Source organism: Pinus tabuliformis, chromosome 8, assembly GCF_031772625.1.
Source record: "Pinus tabuliformis cultivar Carrire ecotype Pingquan chromosome 8, CPIR1, whole genome shotgun sequence".
NCBI lineage: Eukaryota > Viridiplantae > Streptophyta > Pinopsida > Pinales > Pinaceae > Pinus > Pinus tabuliformis.
Genome location: NC_142294.1, coordinates 1,554,879,169 through 1,554,900,697, shown reverse-complemented (window position 1 = coordinate 1,554,900,697; position 21,529 = coordinate 1,554,879,169). Strand labels below are relative to the sequence as shown.

Genomic DNA, 21,529 nt, shown 5'->3' with positions numbered 1-21,529 from the left:
TGGGTATAGAGTAGAATTTCCGCGGAAGAATATGGCTAGTCCGTACCCCGTCCGTATGTGGAAGAGGGGTTGTTCTGGGATAGGATTCTTTTGTTAAATTTATGTGTTTGACAAAGGTCATTCACCTTTGTCTAAATAGGTAGGCAATACCAAAGAAAGGGATTCTTTTGCGGCAACAAATTGTAACCATCTTTGGGTAAAAGGCAAGCCTCACCCATTAAAACTAATGTTTTAGAGGATAAGTAGGGCAGCCTCCAAAGAAATAGATTCCTTTGCTGCAACAAATAGTAACCATCTTTGAGTAACCTAATGGTAGACATCGCCAGAAAAAGAGTTTCATTTGCGGCAGCAAATAAAACCATTTTTTGGATAACCTGAAAGAGGTAAGCCTCTCTCGATTAAAACAAATGTTTTGGCGGAGGGTAAGTAGAGGTAACCTTGAAATTCTGTTTTATACCTGGGGGCATGCAAACCTTTTGGAATGCAAGCAAGGGACGACTATTTATTTTTTTAAATTTTTAGGTCCTCCCTTTAAACCTATAAGTCTAACCCTTTAAACTCGTAGGATTAGCCGTTTCCGAACTTGCATGAAGAAAGGATGAGAGGGAGCATAGCTTTGGTAAGGCACAAGCTCTATAAAAAATGGGATCTTTCGGGAGACATTCTTATCTTATGACTGGTATAATCGAGCAGTTTTAGCATAAAGTTCATGCTCGTTAAAAAATAAATGCAAGATCCGAGCAGTTTTAATGCGGTCTTCATGCTCGTTAAAAAATAAATAAAAGCAGTGAGCAATGTTTCCCCCAGAGTTTAAGCTCATTTTTAAATAAAAAATGAACCTATTTCGGTAAATAACCATTGTGATCGTAAATTTATTAGCCATAAAAAGCCTTGGTCGTGTTTGCACCTGCCACCTCCATTTCATTTGGCCAATCGTTCACCTCCATATGATTGTTTACCCATTTTGAGGAACAGCTGCGAAGAGTGATTTCACTTAGCCATCCTTGTGACACTGTCGTGATTGGAAAATTCCAAACTGTACCTGGAATCTGCTGCTATCCCTGTTTATCACTCGTTCCTCAAAAGACGAGTCTTCTTTGAGCTCTTTTCAACTGACTCGTAAAATATGAAAAGATTGCCGAGTTTTGGCCTTCCAGCTCGTTAAAAGGACAGGAAGAGCTATCCCTCCTCTAGATTTTAATCTTTTTGGACCTGAGGGATTATTGCACAAAAAGGTCGAGTGCTTGTTTTATTTGGCTCGTTAAAGTTATCGAACATTCATCCCTTTTGTATTGTTTTATACTTTTTCGGACTTAAGGGATTAGATGACAAAAAAGGAATTTTGGAGTTAACTTTCTGTACCTTTTCAGACTCTCTAAAAATGAAAAGGACCGAGTTGTCTTTGTCGCTAGACTCGTTAAAAATGATTAAATAGCGACAAACTTGTCTTTAGACGAGAACGAGTTTCCCTATCGCTAGGCTCGTTAAAACATAGCGATGGGCTTGCCCGAAGGGCAGGTTATAGAACAAGCATATGTTATCCTCCTCAAGCTTGACAAAAATAAAGAGGTACTGGTCAGAAATGACTGGGGAAAAATTGGGACAACCTCAAAGCTTAATGGTAGCAAGTCGCTCTTGAACATGACACTTTGTCCTCCGTACCACATCGGGTTGGGTTGTTTCATTCACCGGTCTCATCACCATGGTCCTCGCCAAACCATCCATATTTGGGGTAATGATACCAATCCATCACATCAGTGTCGTTATATGTTCAAGAGATGTGTTCAGAAAGAGTCAACCGTGTCCCATCCACTGCCATACATTATCTTTCATCCACCCATGATCGCCACCCTGAATCATATCTCACAGATTGTTTTCACCTCCACTAAGATCATTAGCTCCGTTCCGTGTCACTGATGTGGGATTCCTTAAGGCCCTCCTTTGACGGATCGCTTCTTGTCGACTTCAGCTCATTATCCAAGAAGTTGATCTAGGAACACCCCCCAGTACTTTGAAGCTTGCATGCCTCAATGGCAAGTTTCTCACTTTCGGCGACAGGTATACATCAATGACCTTCGACCAGAAGATTTTGCGTTGTGTTCGACGCCAAGTCCCTTATTCACACCACGTGAATTGTACTGCAGTACCTTGAGGGTCATTGTCATTATTGGTGAGTCCTCTCGCGCTTGTTAATGGTTTACATTATTGACCGGTAATCAAGCGATGTCTTTCCATGTTCGACTTCAGCGCAATTCTCACAAGGATCGACTTGTACTTAGAGTGAAGATCGAACGAGATTGAAGACCCCGGATCTAGTTTCATCCATCCGGGCTGCGATATATATTCAGGAAATATAAAGACATTTGATATGTACATCGTTGCAGCAGATGATCATCCTACTCAAAGGATGATAATTTCAGCAGAGAATTATCAGTCTATCATCAGACGGTCGTCTGCTATATGTACCAAAATGAATTTATAAAGCTGAGCATGGGAATGCCCCCCTCAGATAGATCATGAAAGCAGAATGAAAAATAATGTATTGTATTGTATTTTATTGCAGGGCACCTCTCAACAGTTGAATGAACTTCGGATCCTCCTGATAAAGCACTTCACCCGATAAACGACCTCATACTTTAGGGGGCAACTATTATAGACATTTTTGTGCCTGACAGCATGGAGCATGAAATGTCAATAAACTGAGGGATCCAAAGTCCCTAAACATGTTGTTCTTACCCTTAGAGGAACAAGGTCAGCAAACCACAGCACTGAAAATCAGTTCTCCACCTGAAAACACTCAAAAACAGGCTATTTCTGGATCATGTCAGCTGCTCCACTGAGCATCTGCGTTGAATGTCAACTGCTCCTCCTTGTACCTGCGCTGAAGGTCAAAATTAATGAAGGCTACCTGCGCTGGGCGAGACTGGCCAAGTGGCACAGTCATTATGCAAGGTGTCAACTGCCCAGGAAGCTTCCAAACTGACACTTGGGTCAAGGAATTTGCCTAGTGATGAGTAAGAGGGTCTTGATCTCCAAGTGGAAGCAAGATTCTCCAAGTGGACTCAAGAACTGAAGATTAACTAAAGTGGGAGAGGACACAAGTCAGCTTCAGGCCAGTCTCAAGATGACTCATCCTTTCTCCAAAACCCTATATATAGATCTCTCTCATGAGGTCTAGGGAGGCTGGAATTTTGTGCAAGTAAGGAAGTGCTGTTGGTTTGAGTATAGAGCTATTGGGTGTTTTGCTTGAAGGAGGTGAAGAGGAGATTTCTTTCAGCTGGGAGGTGTTGCTGGATTGGACCTATTATGGTTGTAACTCTCTCAGAACTTTACTTCTCTTATCAATAAAGTATTTGAGGTTCTTCTATATGCATGTGTCTTGATGATGAATTGATGCTTGTATATTTGGTTTATGCTAATCCTTAAATCGATTATGGATGCATGCTTCTTGTAGTTTCCTTTTCTTGTGCTTTTACAGGATCTTTGTGTAGCTGGGCCGGTGAAAGAGCAAGGAGCTAGGAGCAAGCAGCAACGAGTGAAGACTGGATCGACTATTAGCGCAAGATAACGGTTAGTAGATCATCCTTTTCTTCCTTCTCTCATCTCATAAAGAAGAATTCTTGAATAGCTTTGCATTCAGTTGTTGCTGAGGTACTATCACCCTTAGAGTGGGATAGGGGCATTATGCATTAGATACTTTTCCCAACAACACCTACAATATTGGTCCGAGGAAATTTTCAAGCGCATTAGCAACGCTCTCGGCTCTTATATGGGATATGACAAATCCTATCCTCAGACCGGTATGATGGCCTATGCCAGGATTCTCATATACAGGGACACTCGAGGAGGCCTATATGAATATATTACTATACAGTGGAGAGATTCAGCGCGAAGGCAAATCATTGACTACGAGGGTATCCCATATCGTTGCCGCAGATGCCACAAAGTTGGGCATCTCTACAGAGATTGCCCGCTTCTAAGGAAATCCCAAAGGAATGTACAAGAAGAAGTCACAAAGATCAACCGATCGACTCCTTTGGAACAGCAACCGGTACAGCCTCTTGCGGCCCATCAGTGCTATCCAGGGGATGTTACGCCCCAAGATGGACCTGGACCTTCAAGTTTATCTCATGATAATCCATCCCCGGTACCGCCATTGTCCTCAGAGGCTCAGGAGCACACACTAACCCCTCCAAAGGACACAACGGTTACGGGTATGTCATCTAATCCTATCTCTATGTATTCGCATGCATCCTGTATTTCATCTATCACTTCACACTCTGTTACTCCTGTAACTTTCACCTCACTCTCACTGGCACATTCATCTCCCACTTGTTCGATCCCGCCGCCTCCACCTCTGCCCCCCCCCCCCTCTGATCACTTCGACTTTTGCATTATCCAGGCCATCTCCCCGTTATTCCCTTCGTCCCCGGAACAAAGACAGGGGACCTGACGTTATTGGTCTTGACCCTGTTAGTCCCCCCACCCACCACAAGACCGGTCGTGGTCGCCCATCCCGCATTACTAAAGCTAGGAAGACGGCGGATGAGGAGGTTGCCCTCGGGCGACAGCACACTATTATTGGGGCCCTTAGAGCGAAGGATGGCCCTCCCCCTCCTTCCTTATGAAAATCCTCTCCTTCAATTGTAGAGGGTTTGCTAGTTCAGCCAAAAAACTAGCACTCAGGAGGCTTATTACATCGGATCATCTGGATATTATATACCTACAGGAAACTCTCTGCCCTGTGGACCTCCTCATTCGCACCCTATCTTCTTGGCTCCCACATTGGACCTTCCATGCGCTTGATGCTGCTGGCCGATCAGGGGGTCTGGCCATCGGGGTCTGTAACAAGACCATAGACATCTGCAATTATTGGGGGGGCAAGGGTTTTATTGGTATCGACATTCATGTACATTCACTGGATAGGGACCTCCGCTTGATAAATGTCTATGGACCCTGCTCAGACCGACTTACTTTCTGGAGATCCTTACTTGAGAGAGAGCTCCTTCAAGCTGATAACATTGTTTTGGGGGGGGACCTTAATTTCTCCTTGGGCTATTGTGAATCATGGGGGCATATGGCCCAAGTGGATTCTCTCTCTGACTCCTTTTCCTCCCTTTTGGAGGACCACCACTGGGTCGACATCCCCTCTGCTAGACTCCAGTATACCTGGTCCAATAATAGGAGTGGTGAACAGAGTTTGGCCAGAAGACTCGATTGTTTTCTTATAAAAGAACAATTATATAATGATCTTCCCAGAGCTAGACAATGGGTAGGATCCGGTGGACTATCAGATCACAGACCTATCTTTCTGGAGATCGATGGCCTCACCCACAAGATCAAGAGTCCCTACAAATTCAATGCTGCATGGCTTCAAGATCCAACATACATTCAACTGGTCCATGAATTCTGGCAAAACAACCCAATTCGGGAATATGAGGACCTGTCTACTGGTTTTGTCAGGAAATTATCTGAGCTCAAGCTGATTACAAAAAAGTGGGCTCATCAGAAGAGGATTCAGGATAACCACACTCTCATGGAGGCAGAGAGAATCATCACGGAGTATGAAAACACTTCATCAGGTAATTTCAACTCACCTGAGAGTAAGGAGCAGTATAACCTTCTGATTGCTCAACGATCACAAATCTTGAAGGAAAGAGAAGAAAGCATGAGATTGAGAAGTAGGGCTATTTGGCTCACTGAGGGTGATAATAACACAAAGTTCTATCATAAATTTGCCAATGGACGGAAAGCCATCAATACTATCTGGGAACTAAAAGATGAGCATGGCCTCACCATCTCAAATCAGCAGAATTTAGCCAGGCTGGCCACCGAACACTTCAGAGGCATTTATAAGGCTCCAAGGAATGTCAATATCCTGGAGATCATGCGTGTGGCAGAGCTTTTTCCCAGATATGTGGACCAGGACAGTTCGGAAGAGATTCTGAAGGAGGTGACCATGGAGGAGCTGGAAGCAACTCTGAAATGGTTCAAGAAGGACAAAAGCCCTGGACCAGACGGATGGACAATTGAATTTTACATCTCCTTTATTGACATTCTGGGCCATGACTTATTGAGTATTGTGGACGATAGTGGGAAAAGAGGCAGGATATCATCAGCCATTAAATCTACTTTCATCGCCCTCATTCCTAAGACTGATGACCCGACCTCCTTTGATGACTTCCGACCCATTTCACTCTGCAACTGCCTTTACAAGATTATTGCCAAGATTATTGCCAACCGGCTCAAGCCCATCCTCTCACAGCATATTTCATCAGAGCAGTTTGCTTTCCTCCACCACAGGTAGATCCATGAAGCCATAGCTACGGCTCAGGAACTCATGCACACTCTGCATATCAAGAAGCAGAAAGGTATGATTCTCAAAGTTGACCTTTCTAAGGCATTTGACAGAACTAACTGGTTATACCTTAGATTGCTGCTCACTCATCTTGGCTTCCCATTTGATTTTATCAAATGGATGATGAGTTGCATCATGGATGTATCCTACAGCGTCCTCCTTAATGGAGAAGCGACACCCTTCTTCACTGCTGAGAGAGGGCTTAGACAGGGGTGCCCACTCTCTCCGCTGTTGTTCCTTCTGATTATGGAAGGGCTGAGTAGAATAATCTCATCCACCAGAGCATGACGACAAATCACAGGAATCAAAATTGTGGATAATTTCTACCTTACTCACCTCTTATTCGTTGATGATATACTCATCTTCCTTAATGGCAGTATTGGTGACTCCTCCTCTCTTCATAACTCCTTCCGTCTTTTCCAGCAGGCCACAGGTATGCAGATTAACAATAATAAATCAACCATCACTACTGTTGGATGCTCAGCCCATGAAATCAACTTTGCTTCACAATGTTTCCCATTTGCTACCATGGAACTATCGGATGGAATTAAGTATCTGGGGTTTAGATTGAAGCCAGTGGGCTATAAAATAGTGGATTGGTTATGGCTCATCTCCAAGGTAGAAAAAAGGCTTCAAGTCTGGTACCACAAATATCTTTCAAGAGCTGGAAGACTTGTTCTCATCAAAGCAGTCATAGAGGCTACTCCTATGTATTGGATGGCCCTGGCTTGGATCCCTAGAGGCATCCTGAATCGACTACAGAGTATATGTTGCAGATTCCTATGGAAAGGGCACCAGCCAGGACACATATTTGCATGGGTAAAATGGGAGACTATTACGAAGCCTAAGAGCTGGGGAGGATGGGGCATCAAGAGATTGGCCATATTCTCTAAAGCTCTGGCAGCCAAGCTCGGTTGGAGCTTACTCACTGCTGACAGCCTCTGGACCAGGGTGGCTTACTCTAAATATATTAAGCCACTATCTATACTAGATTGGCTCTGTATCAGACATGGACACAGCATTCACTACTCTAACATCTGGAAAGCAGTCATTGATTCTATACCATTGCTGAGAGAAGGCATCACTTGGCGGATTAAAGAAGGGAATGTTGTTCGTATTGGAGTGGACCCCTGGGTTGGTTGCGGGAATGCCCACAGACTGCCAGCTAATCTTGTACACTATCTCAATGACAGAGGTATCATTTATATCAAACACATTGGTGACCAAGCTAATTCAACCTTCCTCCAGCAGGCCTGGTTAACAGCCAGAACATTGAACCTGCCTCAACAATGGTTTGATGCATGGAAGGACTTCATCTCTGCTCTCGCCCAAGAAAATATCAGACTAACGGAGGGTCCAGATGAGATTATATGGGTGCATGCTAAACATGGAGCGTACTCACCCAAGCTGGGATACCTTAAGCTCATGGAGGCATATAAACCACCTGAAATTCTTACCACTTGGAAGACGATTTGGAAACTAAAGGCTGCGCCCAGGACTAGACTTCTGATGTGGAATATCATTTTTGATAAAGTCCCCACAGGTTCCAATCTTATGAAGCGATCATTTTTTGGACCGTATCGCTGTCATCTTTGTTTAAATGCTGAGGAGACCACGGAGCACCTATTTCTCACCTGCAGCTCGACCACTCATTTCTGGCAGTCCATTACACCTCATATCCCGCAGCTGAAGCATTGGCATGGGAACTCCCTTCAGGAGGCTTGGTCCACCTGGTGTTCTGAGCATTCGGGTAAAGCCAAGAATCTACCCTTGCTGATCTGTTGGGCTATATGGATAGCCCGTAATCTAGCCATATTCCAATTGAAGCGACCTCACTGGCCTTCGATCATCCTCCATACAGTGGCAGATTACAACTTATTACCTGATGAGGATACTGTCACTGCACCAAGAACTCTCTCTCCTATCCCCATTGATCACTCTAAGCCTTGGGCTTTTTTCGATGGCTCGGCCCAAGATGATGGCTGTGGGGGGGGCGCTATTCTTCACCTAAATGACAGACACTGTTATAAGATTCAAATTAACCTTGGTAGAGGCACTAATAACTTTGTCGAACTCATCACAGCCAAACACATTATACATTTTGCTATCCTTAAACAATGCAGACACTTACAGATTTTTGGCGATTCCAAAGTTGTTTGCAATTGGCTTAATAATGCATCTCATTGTCATGCATTTGCTTTAAGACATATTCTGCAAGAAGCTAAGAGATTGACTACGTCATTTGAATCTTTTGTCTGTCACCATATCTACAGGGAACAGAACACCATTGCAGATCAGCTCTCCAAAGAGGCAGCGCACAGAATAGGAGAGGACTGGTGGATACAGGAGGACAACGATGGTACTTATTATCAGTACTATCATCGACCTTTTGAAGAACATTTTGAATGATGGGCTATAAGCCCATACATATGCAGACATTTTTGTTTACTTTTTCAGTATGTAGATATCAGCACATCTTTTTGTTTATATTACAGTATATATTGCTCTCTGCGAAGAGCAAAGCACAAATTTTGATCTTTGAACTGACTTATTAACATGCTCCCTGCGTGGAGACTCATTTAGCTGCTAGTGAACTCGACAGGCATAAGCATGCTTTTGAATATGCTTCGACATCTGCAAAATGTAATTTTCTTAATCTTTAATGAAAATTACGACTTTTTCCCAGGGGAAAAAAAAGGTCAGAAATTAATCGATCTGTAAATAGTATGGATGCATCATAAATAGTACTATTGTTTGACTTAGTCCGATTAAATGAAAAAATATATATAGTTGAAAACTAATCAATTTAAAGTATTTTATTTCATTATATTTTAATAATTATTTATTAATATTGTTATTATCAATTTTATAGGGTCATTGTTTGTTAGATGATGGCTTATTTCCCTTAATTAGAAATATAACAATGTTAAATTATATAGAGCTAGAATTATAGGTTAAGAATTGTTACTAGGAAAATATTAATAATCTATAAAATAAAAATAAAAGGAGGTTCCATCATGTTATATTTTTAGTTATATTAACAAATTTAGTAATATTATAAAAAATAAATTTAGAAAGAGTAAGGTCAAGAGGGAAAATCAAATAAGAACTAAAACCTAGGGATCTCAAAAAAACATAATTTAAAAAAGGGGCTGCTAATGATCAAAAGAATAATTTAAAGAGAGGCTGGTAAAAAATATATTTATTCTGTTAAACACATGAAATTAAACAATATTAAAAAGGAAATTAGGGTATGAATGATGAAACCACAAGAAGATAAAGAAATAAGAAAAAATATTAATACTCCAAAAATTATTAATTACTCAACACCTCAACATAATAATAACTTAATATAAATTTATTCTTTAATATTTATTTTTCTAATGGTAAAAGTGATAATTATTTATTAGAATTATGGAGACATCTCTTCATCATAATAATATAGTAGAAAATTTTCTAAATTAAGTAGCTAATAAACACATGTTTATAATAAACATCTAACACATTCAATCCCTAAAACAATACTAAGATGTTTTCTCTCTTTCATGATTTTTATCTTCTTTCTATACTTTAGATATTATTCATGGTTATGTGCTTAATGTGGAACGACTCTTTTTCATTTGGAGTATCTAATTCAATGTATTTCTTTTAATTTTAACTTTATAGTCTAAGAAAATCTTTTGAATTTGTTTGATATTTCTACATAATTATCTAGGGATGTTGCATCCCTAAACCCCATAATCATATAAAAATAATACAAGTGATGAGTCTGTAAGAAGAGTTACCTTTTATCTTACTCTCAAAAGTCTATTTTTTCTCAATTGTTTTTTGAAGGAAAGAAAATCATTCCACATAAAACTTAACACTTTTCTTAGTAATATATTTCCAGTGAATGTTATGATGTACATTATCGTTGAGATACTTAAATTATGTCACTTCCTCTAGGGTTTCCTAATTACCTGTTAAGATCCTGGACACCTCCAAAATTAAAATATTAGCAATATAATAGAATTGTAGTAATATTGTTCGAGTGAATGTTATGATGTATATTAACTTTTTTTATGATGTATATTAACTTTGAGATACTTATATCATGTCACTTATTGCAAGGTTGTATTGTCATTTAGAAAATTAACATAAATAATCTTTTTATATTTTTTATTCTTAACATTTGTTCTTCTAGTTGTAAAGATGATACTTGTACTCATGTATGAATCCTTAATAATTCTTAATATATGAATCCTTGAGAATTCTTAATTACCTGTGAGACATTGAAATAATAACAATATAATAGAGTAGTTTTCTTATGCCGAGAGGCACTCTATTGCCTAGTATGAAGGTAGATCTCACGTAAAAACATAAACACTTAAATATATAAATAAGTAATGTTTAGCATCTCACATTTTTAATCTAATGTGACCCTATTTAAAAATCAATGTAATTATTGTTATGCATAAACACAATAAAAGAGGTAGGGTAAATAAATATAAATATAAATAAACTAGAGGTATGGTAAATAACTAAAATCCCCTTTTATATCTACTCCGTTAACCTCTTTATATTTACGAAACCTCAAAAAAGAGGTTTTATTTAGGTGAGGAATATTGTCCAAATAGCATGAGACAAATAATTATTAATGACATAGGATGAATACCATATTTATAAAAGAGATATGGTAAATAAATAAGGATAAAAGGGGTATAAAGAGGTATGGTAATATATCAAGTATGATTAGAAATCAACATCTAAATATAATATATACCAAGACTGTGGGGAAAATACCATGGTAAATAAAATAATTATGATAAATAAATAAAAATATAAATAAATCATAGGTATGCTAAAAAAATAAAATAAAATTATATTTACTCCATAAACCTCTTCATACTTACTAATAGTAAAAAAAAGGTTTTCAGATAGTTGTATTAGTTGTATTATCAATTGTGAATATTTTTAATTTTTAAATTTGAGATTAATGACCTTTTTGAAGCTATTATTTTAAAAATTAGTTTTGAGTTTCTTCTCCAATATTAATTTAATTAAAAAAAAATTTATTTATTTGTATTTGGATTAATAATTTCTTTGTATAATTTTTATTTTTCAAGGGAAATCATTTTTCCTTTCAACTCTTGAGAGAGAGTGAGGGTCAATACAAAAATATTCATAAGCATGTGTTCATTACATCAAGATTTCTCATCAAGGAATTGCAGTTGGTGGGAGAGATAAAATCCATTCTATGTAATCACGTGACAAAAACCTATTTGACCACCTCTTAGTAATATTTTAATTCTATTTGATCCTCTAATTCTTTACAAGACATCAATTGATTTTTAATTCAAATGAACAATATTTTTATTAATCTCAATATTTTACAAAGTGGCTTCTTTCCCGAATCCCTAATTGTTTAGTCAAGATTTGACATCTTATGCCAATAGAGTTTGAGGAAGAGGTGGGAAGAGGTGTTTCTCAGTAGAGCTTAAGGCAATGCTACGATGGTTTTTTTCCCTTCATGATTTTTGTCTTGCTCTTGTACATTAGATAGTTAGTAATACTTATGTGATCAATGGAGAAAGACACATTTTCACGAGTATCTAATGCAATGTATTTTCTTTAATTTTAACTTTATATGTTAAGAAAAGCGTTTGAATTTTCTTGATATTCCTCCATAATTCCCCGAACCTCATAATCATATAAAAATAATGCAAGTGATAAGTGTCAAAGAAAAGCTACATTTTATCCCACTATCAAAGGTCTATTTTTTTCTATATCCTTTTCCACACAAGGATAATCATTCCACACAATTTCTTGGTAATAAAGTTACAGTGAATATTATGATGTATATTATTTTTTAGATACTTGTACTAATGTATGAATCCTTGAGAATTTTTAATTACTTATCTGGATCATAGAGAAACCTCAAAATGATTGAAGAATCTATAAACAGAAAGGGATGTAAAGTTAGGTTCGTCCCTACAATCTTTACGAGTCATTATCACAATCACGGTTGACTCTTAAAAATATAAAAGGTTGACCATATAAGAAAATGTTTACATTATTCTAAAAGAACAATATGGTTTCGAAATGAATTTATTTCTCTTATAAAAAGAAAGGGATCTAATAAAGTTATTTAAATTTCGTTAATTTTAAATTATATATAATTAATTATATATATATATATATATATATATATATATATATATATATATATATATATATATATATATATATATGTCTTTCGGATAAATCACATCATTAGGATTTGGTCAACGTTTGAACCAATTAATGTTATTCATCATCACGACAAGGCGAGAAATTAATTGATCTATAGGTATAAATAGCATGGATGCATCATTTCCCAGAGTTTGATTAGTCATTGGTAAATTAGTTAAAAAATTATTTAAGAATTGGTGGCAAGGAAATATATGTTAATATATTTCCTTGCTAGTTAAGCGCGCTTGAGCCAGAGGCGATCTGGGATGGGTGACCACCCGGGAAGTCCTGGTTACCGAGTGCAAGCCCCGGAAGTGATGATTGACGCTATGTGATTCATTTCACTAGTTTCAATCCCATTTCTTCACCCCTGTGAGCATCACCCGATGCAATGAGTGCTAAGTGAACTATTCAAAAATCATGAGAAGTTAGTCAGTTACGACTACCTCTCATGGAAATGGTCATACATGAATGACTTACTTAATGCAATTGAATCCCAAAATGATATCTAACATAATGCACTGCGTAAACCCCCATACTTAAATTCAAAAAAGAGTGAAGCGGTCTCTAATTGAATGGTTCATGAGGCACAATACTTGCTAAGGTTTTGCAAATGGGGTAGCAAGCTAAGTGGGCTTGATTGTGGAGAAAACTCCACAGTTAAGCGCGCTTGAGCCAGAGGCGATCTGGGATGGGTGACCACCCGGGAAGTCCTAGTTACCGGGTGCAAGCCCCGGAAGTGATGATTGACGCTATGTGATTCATTTCACTAGTTTCAATCCCACTTCTTCACCCCTGTGAGCATCACCCGATGCAATGAGTGCTAAGTGAACTATTCAAAAATCATGAGAAATTAGTCAGTTACGACTACCTCTCATGGGAATGGTCATACATGATTGACTTACTTAACGCAGTTGAATCGAAAAATGATATCTAATGTTAATATATTATATAATTACTTAAAAACTACTTGTTATAAAATAATTAGATATAAAGTATTATCTTTCAAAATTATCGATTTATATAAAATAATTTTTTAATAATATCACTTTATATAGTATTAATCATTAGGGGTTGACTTATTCCCATTAGATCAAAAATATATTTAGTTGAAAAATAATTCCTGAGAACATTTCAATTTAAATTATTTTATTTCAATATATTTTAATAAATATTAATTAATATTACTACTATCAATTTTATAGGATTTTTTTTTTGTTAGAGGATGGATTATTTCCCTTAATTAGAAATATAACAATTTTAAGTGATATAGAACTAGAATTATAGGTTAAGAATTGTTACTAGAAAATTATTAATAATCTATAGTATAAAAATAAAAAGGAGATTCCATAATGATACTTTTATTCTTAGTTATATTCACAAATTTAGTAATATGTCAACAAATAAATTAAGAAAGAGAAATGTCAAGAGGGGAAATAAAATAAGAATTGAAACCTAGGGGTCATGAGGGTTGCTAAAGAGAAAAAAATAATTTAAAGAGAGGTTGCTAAAAAAATATACTTATTATGTTAAACACATGAAATTAAAGAATATTAAAAAGGAAATTAGGGGATGAATGATGAAACTGGAGGAAAATAAATGTAAATCAGAAAGAATAAAAAAGAGAAAGGTTAAAACAGAGAAAGGGGAAAAGAGAGCCGCAGAATCATGAATAGAGAGTGAGAATCCAGCTCTTACTCAATTTCCAACCATAATCCCTAGTAATATTTCTAACATGCTTCTCAATCTCAACCGCATGCCTATGTTTCCTATGGTGGAAGTGATAAACTCTTGCAATGACTTTGGATTCTTCAATGCAGATTTGGTGTTTCAATTCCTCTACATGCTCAGCTAAGGCTCATATATATATATATATATATATATATATATATATATATATATATATATATATATATATATATATATATATATATATATATATATATATCATGTTTAATTATAAAATTGTAATACCGGAAGCTACATAAGAAATACTCCTAAGAAAACTCTGCATCACAAGAAATCGGGAAAGAAAGAAACAACTCTCAAGACAAGCAGGGGGAAAGCCTCGCCCAACAACAAAAATGTGAACTTGACAACACCTCAAGCATCAATAGTTATGTGGATTTGAATACTACACAAAATAAATCTTCATTTAATAGTGAAAAGGATGAATACAGTAGATGGCCAAGCTAAGACACCAATGTCCAAGAACCAAAAGAGATGAAGGAGATGCAAGATAAATGAAGTTGGAATACCGTAGAGAATAAAAGGAAAGCTACAACACCAATCTCACCAAGAAAGACGAGGAGCCAGACAATTAAAAACTAAGAAAATTATAGGTCTGATAGACGAATTTGTTCTCAATGGATTTTAAGCACCACCATCATCATTGTCATCATCAAAAATATTTACTATAGTTACTAAGTTTTTTATGTTTTACTACATTAAATTTCTTACTTTATGTTGTTCAAATGATAATCACCGCCATGATACATTTGGTTACCTAATTAATTGATAATTAGGAGTTATGTAAATAAAAGATAAAAACTATTTTCAGTAATTAAAAGAAACATTTAAGAAGGAACAATTACCCATTTTCCCTTGGAAGGGAGATATAAATGGGGAATGAATTCAGAGAGGGGATCCTATAGCTAGGTGAAATAAACCGGGGGGAATATACTCAAAGACAATATGAAAAGACTCGAGGCTAGATAATGAGTAGTGAGGCCCAAAACACCTCGTTGTAGCTCGATTTATTGTGATCGTGTAGAACAAAAAGTGTTCGAGGGAGAGTGGGTTCGTGATTTATTCTAACTGTGTAGAACAGAAAGTGTTCGAGGGAGAGTGGGATCGTGATTGCTAGGTCGTGAATGCCAGGCTCGCAGCTTGGAGGAGAGACTTTTCAGACAAGATTAGAATTGCATGTTTTCAAGTACTAAACAGATAAGATAAACATATTTTATTTAGGCAGTGATGTTGGATAATCAAAAATACTCTTTTTGAAGGATAGAATAAATTAAATTAAAGAGATAAATTCCTTGAAAATACATTAGACTATAAAAACATAATTGAATTTGCAATCAAAGGTGCATACACTAAATGTTACAAGTAATGCATGAAGGACAATAAATGTACATGCAATTCACTAAAGAGTATATCCCTGTATCAAATAAATACTCAAATACTCTTAAAACTCGGAAAAAAAAATAATCTTTTAGATAAAGTGTAAAAGTAATCCTTACCATAAACTATAGAACTAGTCTTTATGGTAAATGGTAGAAATAATCTTTATGATAGCAGGTCCGGGAATCCCGAACACATAGAATAAGAAGGAAGACTAAGTCTAACCTTTCAAAATGACTATCTGCTTACCAAGCTGTTACATTAAAAAGGAAGCTGAAATAAACCACTATAGTACATTATAGAGGAGATAATAATGAATTAGACGATACATTCATTCTTTTAGCATGAAGAACTGATTATGTATATTAACTGTAACGATAAGCATGTTCCCCACAACAAAATAGGCTCAAAGACCTGAATTTGTCTAGCAGATAAATAACCCCAAAACCCTCAAGATCATAATCTTATGGGGAAATATGAATTACAAAGAATCTTTGTTCAACATTATCTTTCAGAGAAAAATGGACAAGTACGCTCATAACCGAAACTAAAATCAAAAGTTCAGAAACCCCTGCTAATGTCAAGCGCAAAGATTAACATTTGCACATAGTCATCTAAATGAAAATGGATTTCAACAAGTTCCAAGATAAACCCTTTATCGATAAATAGTTCTTTTGCGGTGCGTTTACCATATAACAACCAAACGTTTATGAACCAGAGGTGAGTTTTCCAACCTGTAAATAACCACACAGAATATAAACTCTAAAAGCCACAAAAGATGATATCTTAACCATGTAAAGAGCTTCATGGATACAGTGGAATACTTCCAAAGATATGCCATCGATGAACAAAATCCATTAGGAGGTAAACTTGCGAAGTAAACTAGAAAAATGATGTAGATAGGGCAGCGACATTACCTGATCCTAGAGGATTGCAACAGATGGCAGTGCACCTTCATTACAACAAAGATTATCAATTAGCCAAATTTAGAACTAGAAATCTGTGAAGGAATGTAAGAAGAAACCCATGGAATTTATGAAGTTGAAGAAACTGCATGCTTACCTTCCAGAAGCCAAAATTAGATTTGGCTACCTCTCGTAGAACCAGAAAACCATCGAGCCACACTTGGACGGTGGAATCCAGCCATGAAACACTGAACCAAATGAAATATTGAAACTAAAACTCAGCTCAAGATGCATAGAAAACTAGAATAGTGCAAGGGAAAGTATTTTTGGATAGCTTCCAGTGAAAGGTGGATAGATATTTCCATAGCACACAATAGAAGTGGTCATGAGCCAACTTGAAACCTGAAGGCTAACCTTGTCGCAGAGCAGTAGAGACCTAAAAAAACTAACATCAAATGAATCCACATCCATTTGGACGGGGTGAGGCAGTTAGTTGGAAAGACCCTACACCCTCCCCACCGTCAGATCACCCACCAAATATCAACTGGTGAGGACCAGGCCGGCTATCGCAGGTAAAGCTAACCCTCTCCTGCATGCATGCAGCAGAATAGACCATGGATATGCCACATGTATCGGCATAACAAAGGTATTTAAATGGATTTTCCGTTATGGGCCTAATAATTTGAGTGGAGCCATGTGAAAAATTAATGCAAGATAGATCAAACCTTATACACCGCGTAACATAAATTAAAATGATCAAGTGAGTGTAATATGCCATTAAGGTCTACATCTACCACTATTATGGTGATAGTTAATAATATTTCTTTTACTATTTCATTTCATTCGCATATTTTGTATGAGATTTCTTTTTATGGTGTTACAAATGGTATAAGAGCTCAGGTTTTTACACCGAGACTCTTTGGGGAATTATGTATATATGAATTAAATGTGATTTCTTCAAAATAAGTAAGTAAATATACATGTGAACACAAAGACATGCATCAACACAAAAGGTCAGAATGCAAGGGAGCCCAGGACCACCAAACCTGCGAGAAACAACTTATGTGAATTCCAACCTTAATATTTGGATACAGCTAGGAGAGGGATCTTGTCAAGCTAATGTTTTTCTACTCGAAATTGTTTAGCAGCTACGTGCTCAGATGACAAATTTAAGAATAGCGAATGAATAAGTATGACTAGGATAGGAGAGAATCCCTAGAAGTCTATCCAATCAACAGTACCAAAGAGATATAAACCCCAGTGCTAAACATAGAGAGAAATCCCCAACGACTCAACATGGAGAAGAGAATGTTGAGTCAACCAAAAAGACATAAATTTGAATTACAAGGAGAATTTAAAAAGATTAAAAAGATTGGGAACCTTAACCATGGATGAATATGTGAAATGATTCACCTCCTTACTATACTATGTGCCTTATATCCCAGAAGAAAAGGCCAAAATTCAGCGTTTCATTTGTAGCCCACCGAATTTTATGAAGGAGAAGCTTAAGTTTGATTACACAAGGGCAATGGATGATTTAGTCCGAAAAGGCTCCATGTGCTACCAACAAATGAAACAAAAAAAATGACAGACCTAAAGGAGTATTGAAAAAGAAGGGAAGGAACCTAATCCCAAACAGACAAACAAAATTTTCTAATGGCAGAAATATGCAGCAAAAACCTCTAAGTAAATTCCCAACAAGGAACCAACCTAAAGTTGTATATTCTGAAAATAGATAGTCAGAAGGAGTTAATAAATATGTTAATCACTAGTAGTCAAAACAACTGCTAAAATGTTGGGGAAGTGAAGAAACCCACTATTACAAAAATTGTCTGCATAAGGCAAGGAAGAAACAACTATCATATATGAAAGAAGCATTCATGGTTAAAGAAGTGGCGAGGAGCATGCCCATAATTAATGCTACTCTGGACGATCATCAAGCACAATACCAACCCACCATGATCGAATGTGATGGTATGATTGCTAAGAAACCTGTCTCTATTTTGTTTAATCCCAGTGCTAGCCTACGCTATGTTAGCCCTAAGGTGGTAGAAAATTATCTACTACATAGCATCATGTTTCCAAAACCATGGTTAGTTCAATTAGCCACCGGGGCAAAAAGAAGGGTAATTAAAAAAATAGAACATTGTCCTATAACAATTTCAGGACAACCCATTCATTTTAACCTTAATATATGCCCTTTGGGTTCATACAACATTTTAATAGGGATGGACTAGATGGAAAAATGTTGGTCCCTAGTTGATTACAAGAAGAAAACTGTCAGTTTCATCACTAAGTTAGGGAAAAGGAAGGAACTTCAAGGAATCAAGACAAATACCAAATTGCCTCCTATTACTGCTACTCAGCTAGGAGAATGTATTAACAAGGGTTAGTTATATGTTGTCTAGGTGGGATTTATGAACTCCAAAAAGAAAATGATCTCCTTGGAAAACATTCTTGTTATTCAGGAATTTGCTAATGTATGAATCCCTAAATCCGTTCCTGGATTACCACCCATGCATGATATTGATTTCACCATTGAAATAATTGAGGGTGCATCCCCTGTATCTAGGACCCCTTATCACATAAGCATATTTGAGTTAACAGAACTCAAAATGCAGCTCCAGGACTTCTATATAAAAGTTTATTCGTTACAGCGCATTCCCTTGGGAGCCCCCGTACTGTTTGTATGAAAGAAATATAGAACCTTGAGATTATGCATAGATTATCATCAATTAAATAAACTAACCATAAAAAACAAATACCCCTTGCCATGTATTGATGATCTATTTTATCACATGCAAGGACCCAAAGTATTCTCAAAAATTGATTTAAGGCCTGGCTACCACCAAATAAGGATAAAGGAGGAGGACATTTTCATGGTATTTTCTAGCCTTATCTTGATAAATTCGTACTGATTTTGATTGATGACATTTTAATATACTCCAAGAATCAGGAGGAGCATGAACAACATCAAAGAATGATGCTGCAAAGTCTTCAGGAAAATTAGTTATATGCTCAATATAGCAAGTGTGACTTTTTCAAAGGTCAGATTCAGTACTTGGGTCATGTTATATCAGCAAAGGGAATAGTGGTGGACCGAGAAAATATCAAAACCATTATGGAATGGATTGTTCCAAATAATGTTGCTAGTATCAGGTCATTCCTGGGTTTGTCCACGTACTACCGTCGGTTCATCAAAGGATTTTCAAAAGTCACTTTCCCAATGACCTCTTTACAGAAAAAGGGATGCACTTTCCAATGGACAGTCAAATGTCAGCAAAACTTTAAAATACTAAAACACCTACTTACCACTACACCCGCGTTAAAGGTAGGAGGTCTGGAAAAGTCTTTCGTGGTTTGCATGGATTCTATTAAAGAGAGCGTTGGTGGTGTGTTGACAAAAGAGGGAAAGGTTATTGCTTACGAATCACAAATATTGGATTATGAGCAACGATATTTTTCTTACGACCTTGAATTAATAGGAGTAGTGCATTCACTTAAAATGTGGCGAAACTACCTATTGGGTAAGAAATTTATGCTATTAATGGATTATATTAGCCTTACAAATTTCTTTAACCAGTGTAGCTTAAATGATCGATAGCCCAGATGGACAACATTTTTAAGTGAGTTCAGTTTCAAAATGAAACATCTTAAAGGGATGGAAAATCAAGTGGCCGACGCATTGAGTGGGAATGTACATTGTATTTATGAGGTCTAAATCAGTTAGGTATGGTCAAACATCCCTGAAATCATAAAGGAAGCCTCCCTCAGGGATCCAGAATACATTTTTCTTTCGTAGCAAGTAAAGGAAGCTCAGTTGAAAAGGGAAATATTAGATTTTAAAATAAATTCAAAAAAAATCCTTACCTTCAAAAATAGAATGTATGTTACTAACCAAACCTCTCTTAAACAATTGATACTAGATGAGTATCATAGCAAAACGATGTGCTGGCCACCTAGGGTACCACCAATTGTTTTCAACCATCAAGAAAGGGTATTTTTGGCCCGACTTAAGGAAGGATTCCACTAAGTACTTGTCCAAATATTTGGAATGTCAGTTTGTGAAGGCCGAACATCAACATCACATTGGTTTGTTCCAGCCATTGCCCATCTCGAAATGGAAATGGGAGACAATAACTCTAGACTCCATCACCGATTTACCTCACACCAAGAAGCAACATGACTGAATTATGGTGGTGGTGGACAAATTGAGAAAAATCGCTCACTTTATACCTATGAAATCCACTTACAAAACTTGTCAAAGCAGTAATGTTCGTGGTGAAATCTCATCCACATATATGCTTTGTAGTCAACACATTGAGTTAACATATGGTTTAGCCTCACCAGTTACAGTGGATTGGTGCTAAGAACTTGCTGAGATATCTTCGTGGCACAACCACTCATGGGTTGAGATACACTATTGGAGATGTGAGACTACTTGGGTGTATTGATGCTGATTGGGCAGGCAGTTTAGTGGACCGAAAGAGCACTTCCGTGTGTTATTTCTCTTTGGGATTTGCCTCGATATCCTCGATGAGCAGGAGAAAAAGTATGTGGCTTTAAGAATTGCAGAGGTAGAGTACATTTCTGCTAGCATGGCTTCCTATGAGGTAGTCTAGTTTCAAAATCTCTTCAGTGAGATGTTTGGATTTACATTGGATACCACCGTGGTTCTATGTGACAACCAGAGCGGGATCCATTTATGAGAAAACCTTGTATTTCATGATTGCTCCAAGCATATTGATATCAGGTGCCACTATATTCAACATATGGTGCACTGAGGAGCAATAAGACTCCAACATATTGGTACAAACGAACAGGTTGCCAACATTCTGACAAAGCCACTAGGAAAGCTCAAATTCCTTACTTTCCGATAACAACTTGGTGTCATTCAGATACCTTCTTATGAGGGTAGAGTATGATGTAT

At 37.1% G+C, this 21,529-nt stretch overlaps 1 protein-coding gene across 1 annotated transcript; it reads left to right on the top strand.

Moving 5' to 3' along the window:
• Positions 1 to 3,805: 3,805 nt before the first annotated feature.
• Positions 3,806 to 8,767, top strand: LOC149241888 (uncharacterized). Its single transcript, XM_089370708.1, has 4 exons — positions 3,806 to 4,239; positions 4,403 to 4,553; positions 4,730 to 6,303; positions 6,736 to 8,767. The coding sequence occupies exons 1-4, from the start codon at positions 3,806 to 3,808 to the stop codon at positions 8,765 to 8,767; spliced, it is 4,191 nt and encodes a 1,396-aa protein (XP_089226834.1).
• The last annotated feature ends 12,762 nt before the right edge of the window (positions 8,768 to 21,529 follow it).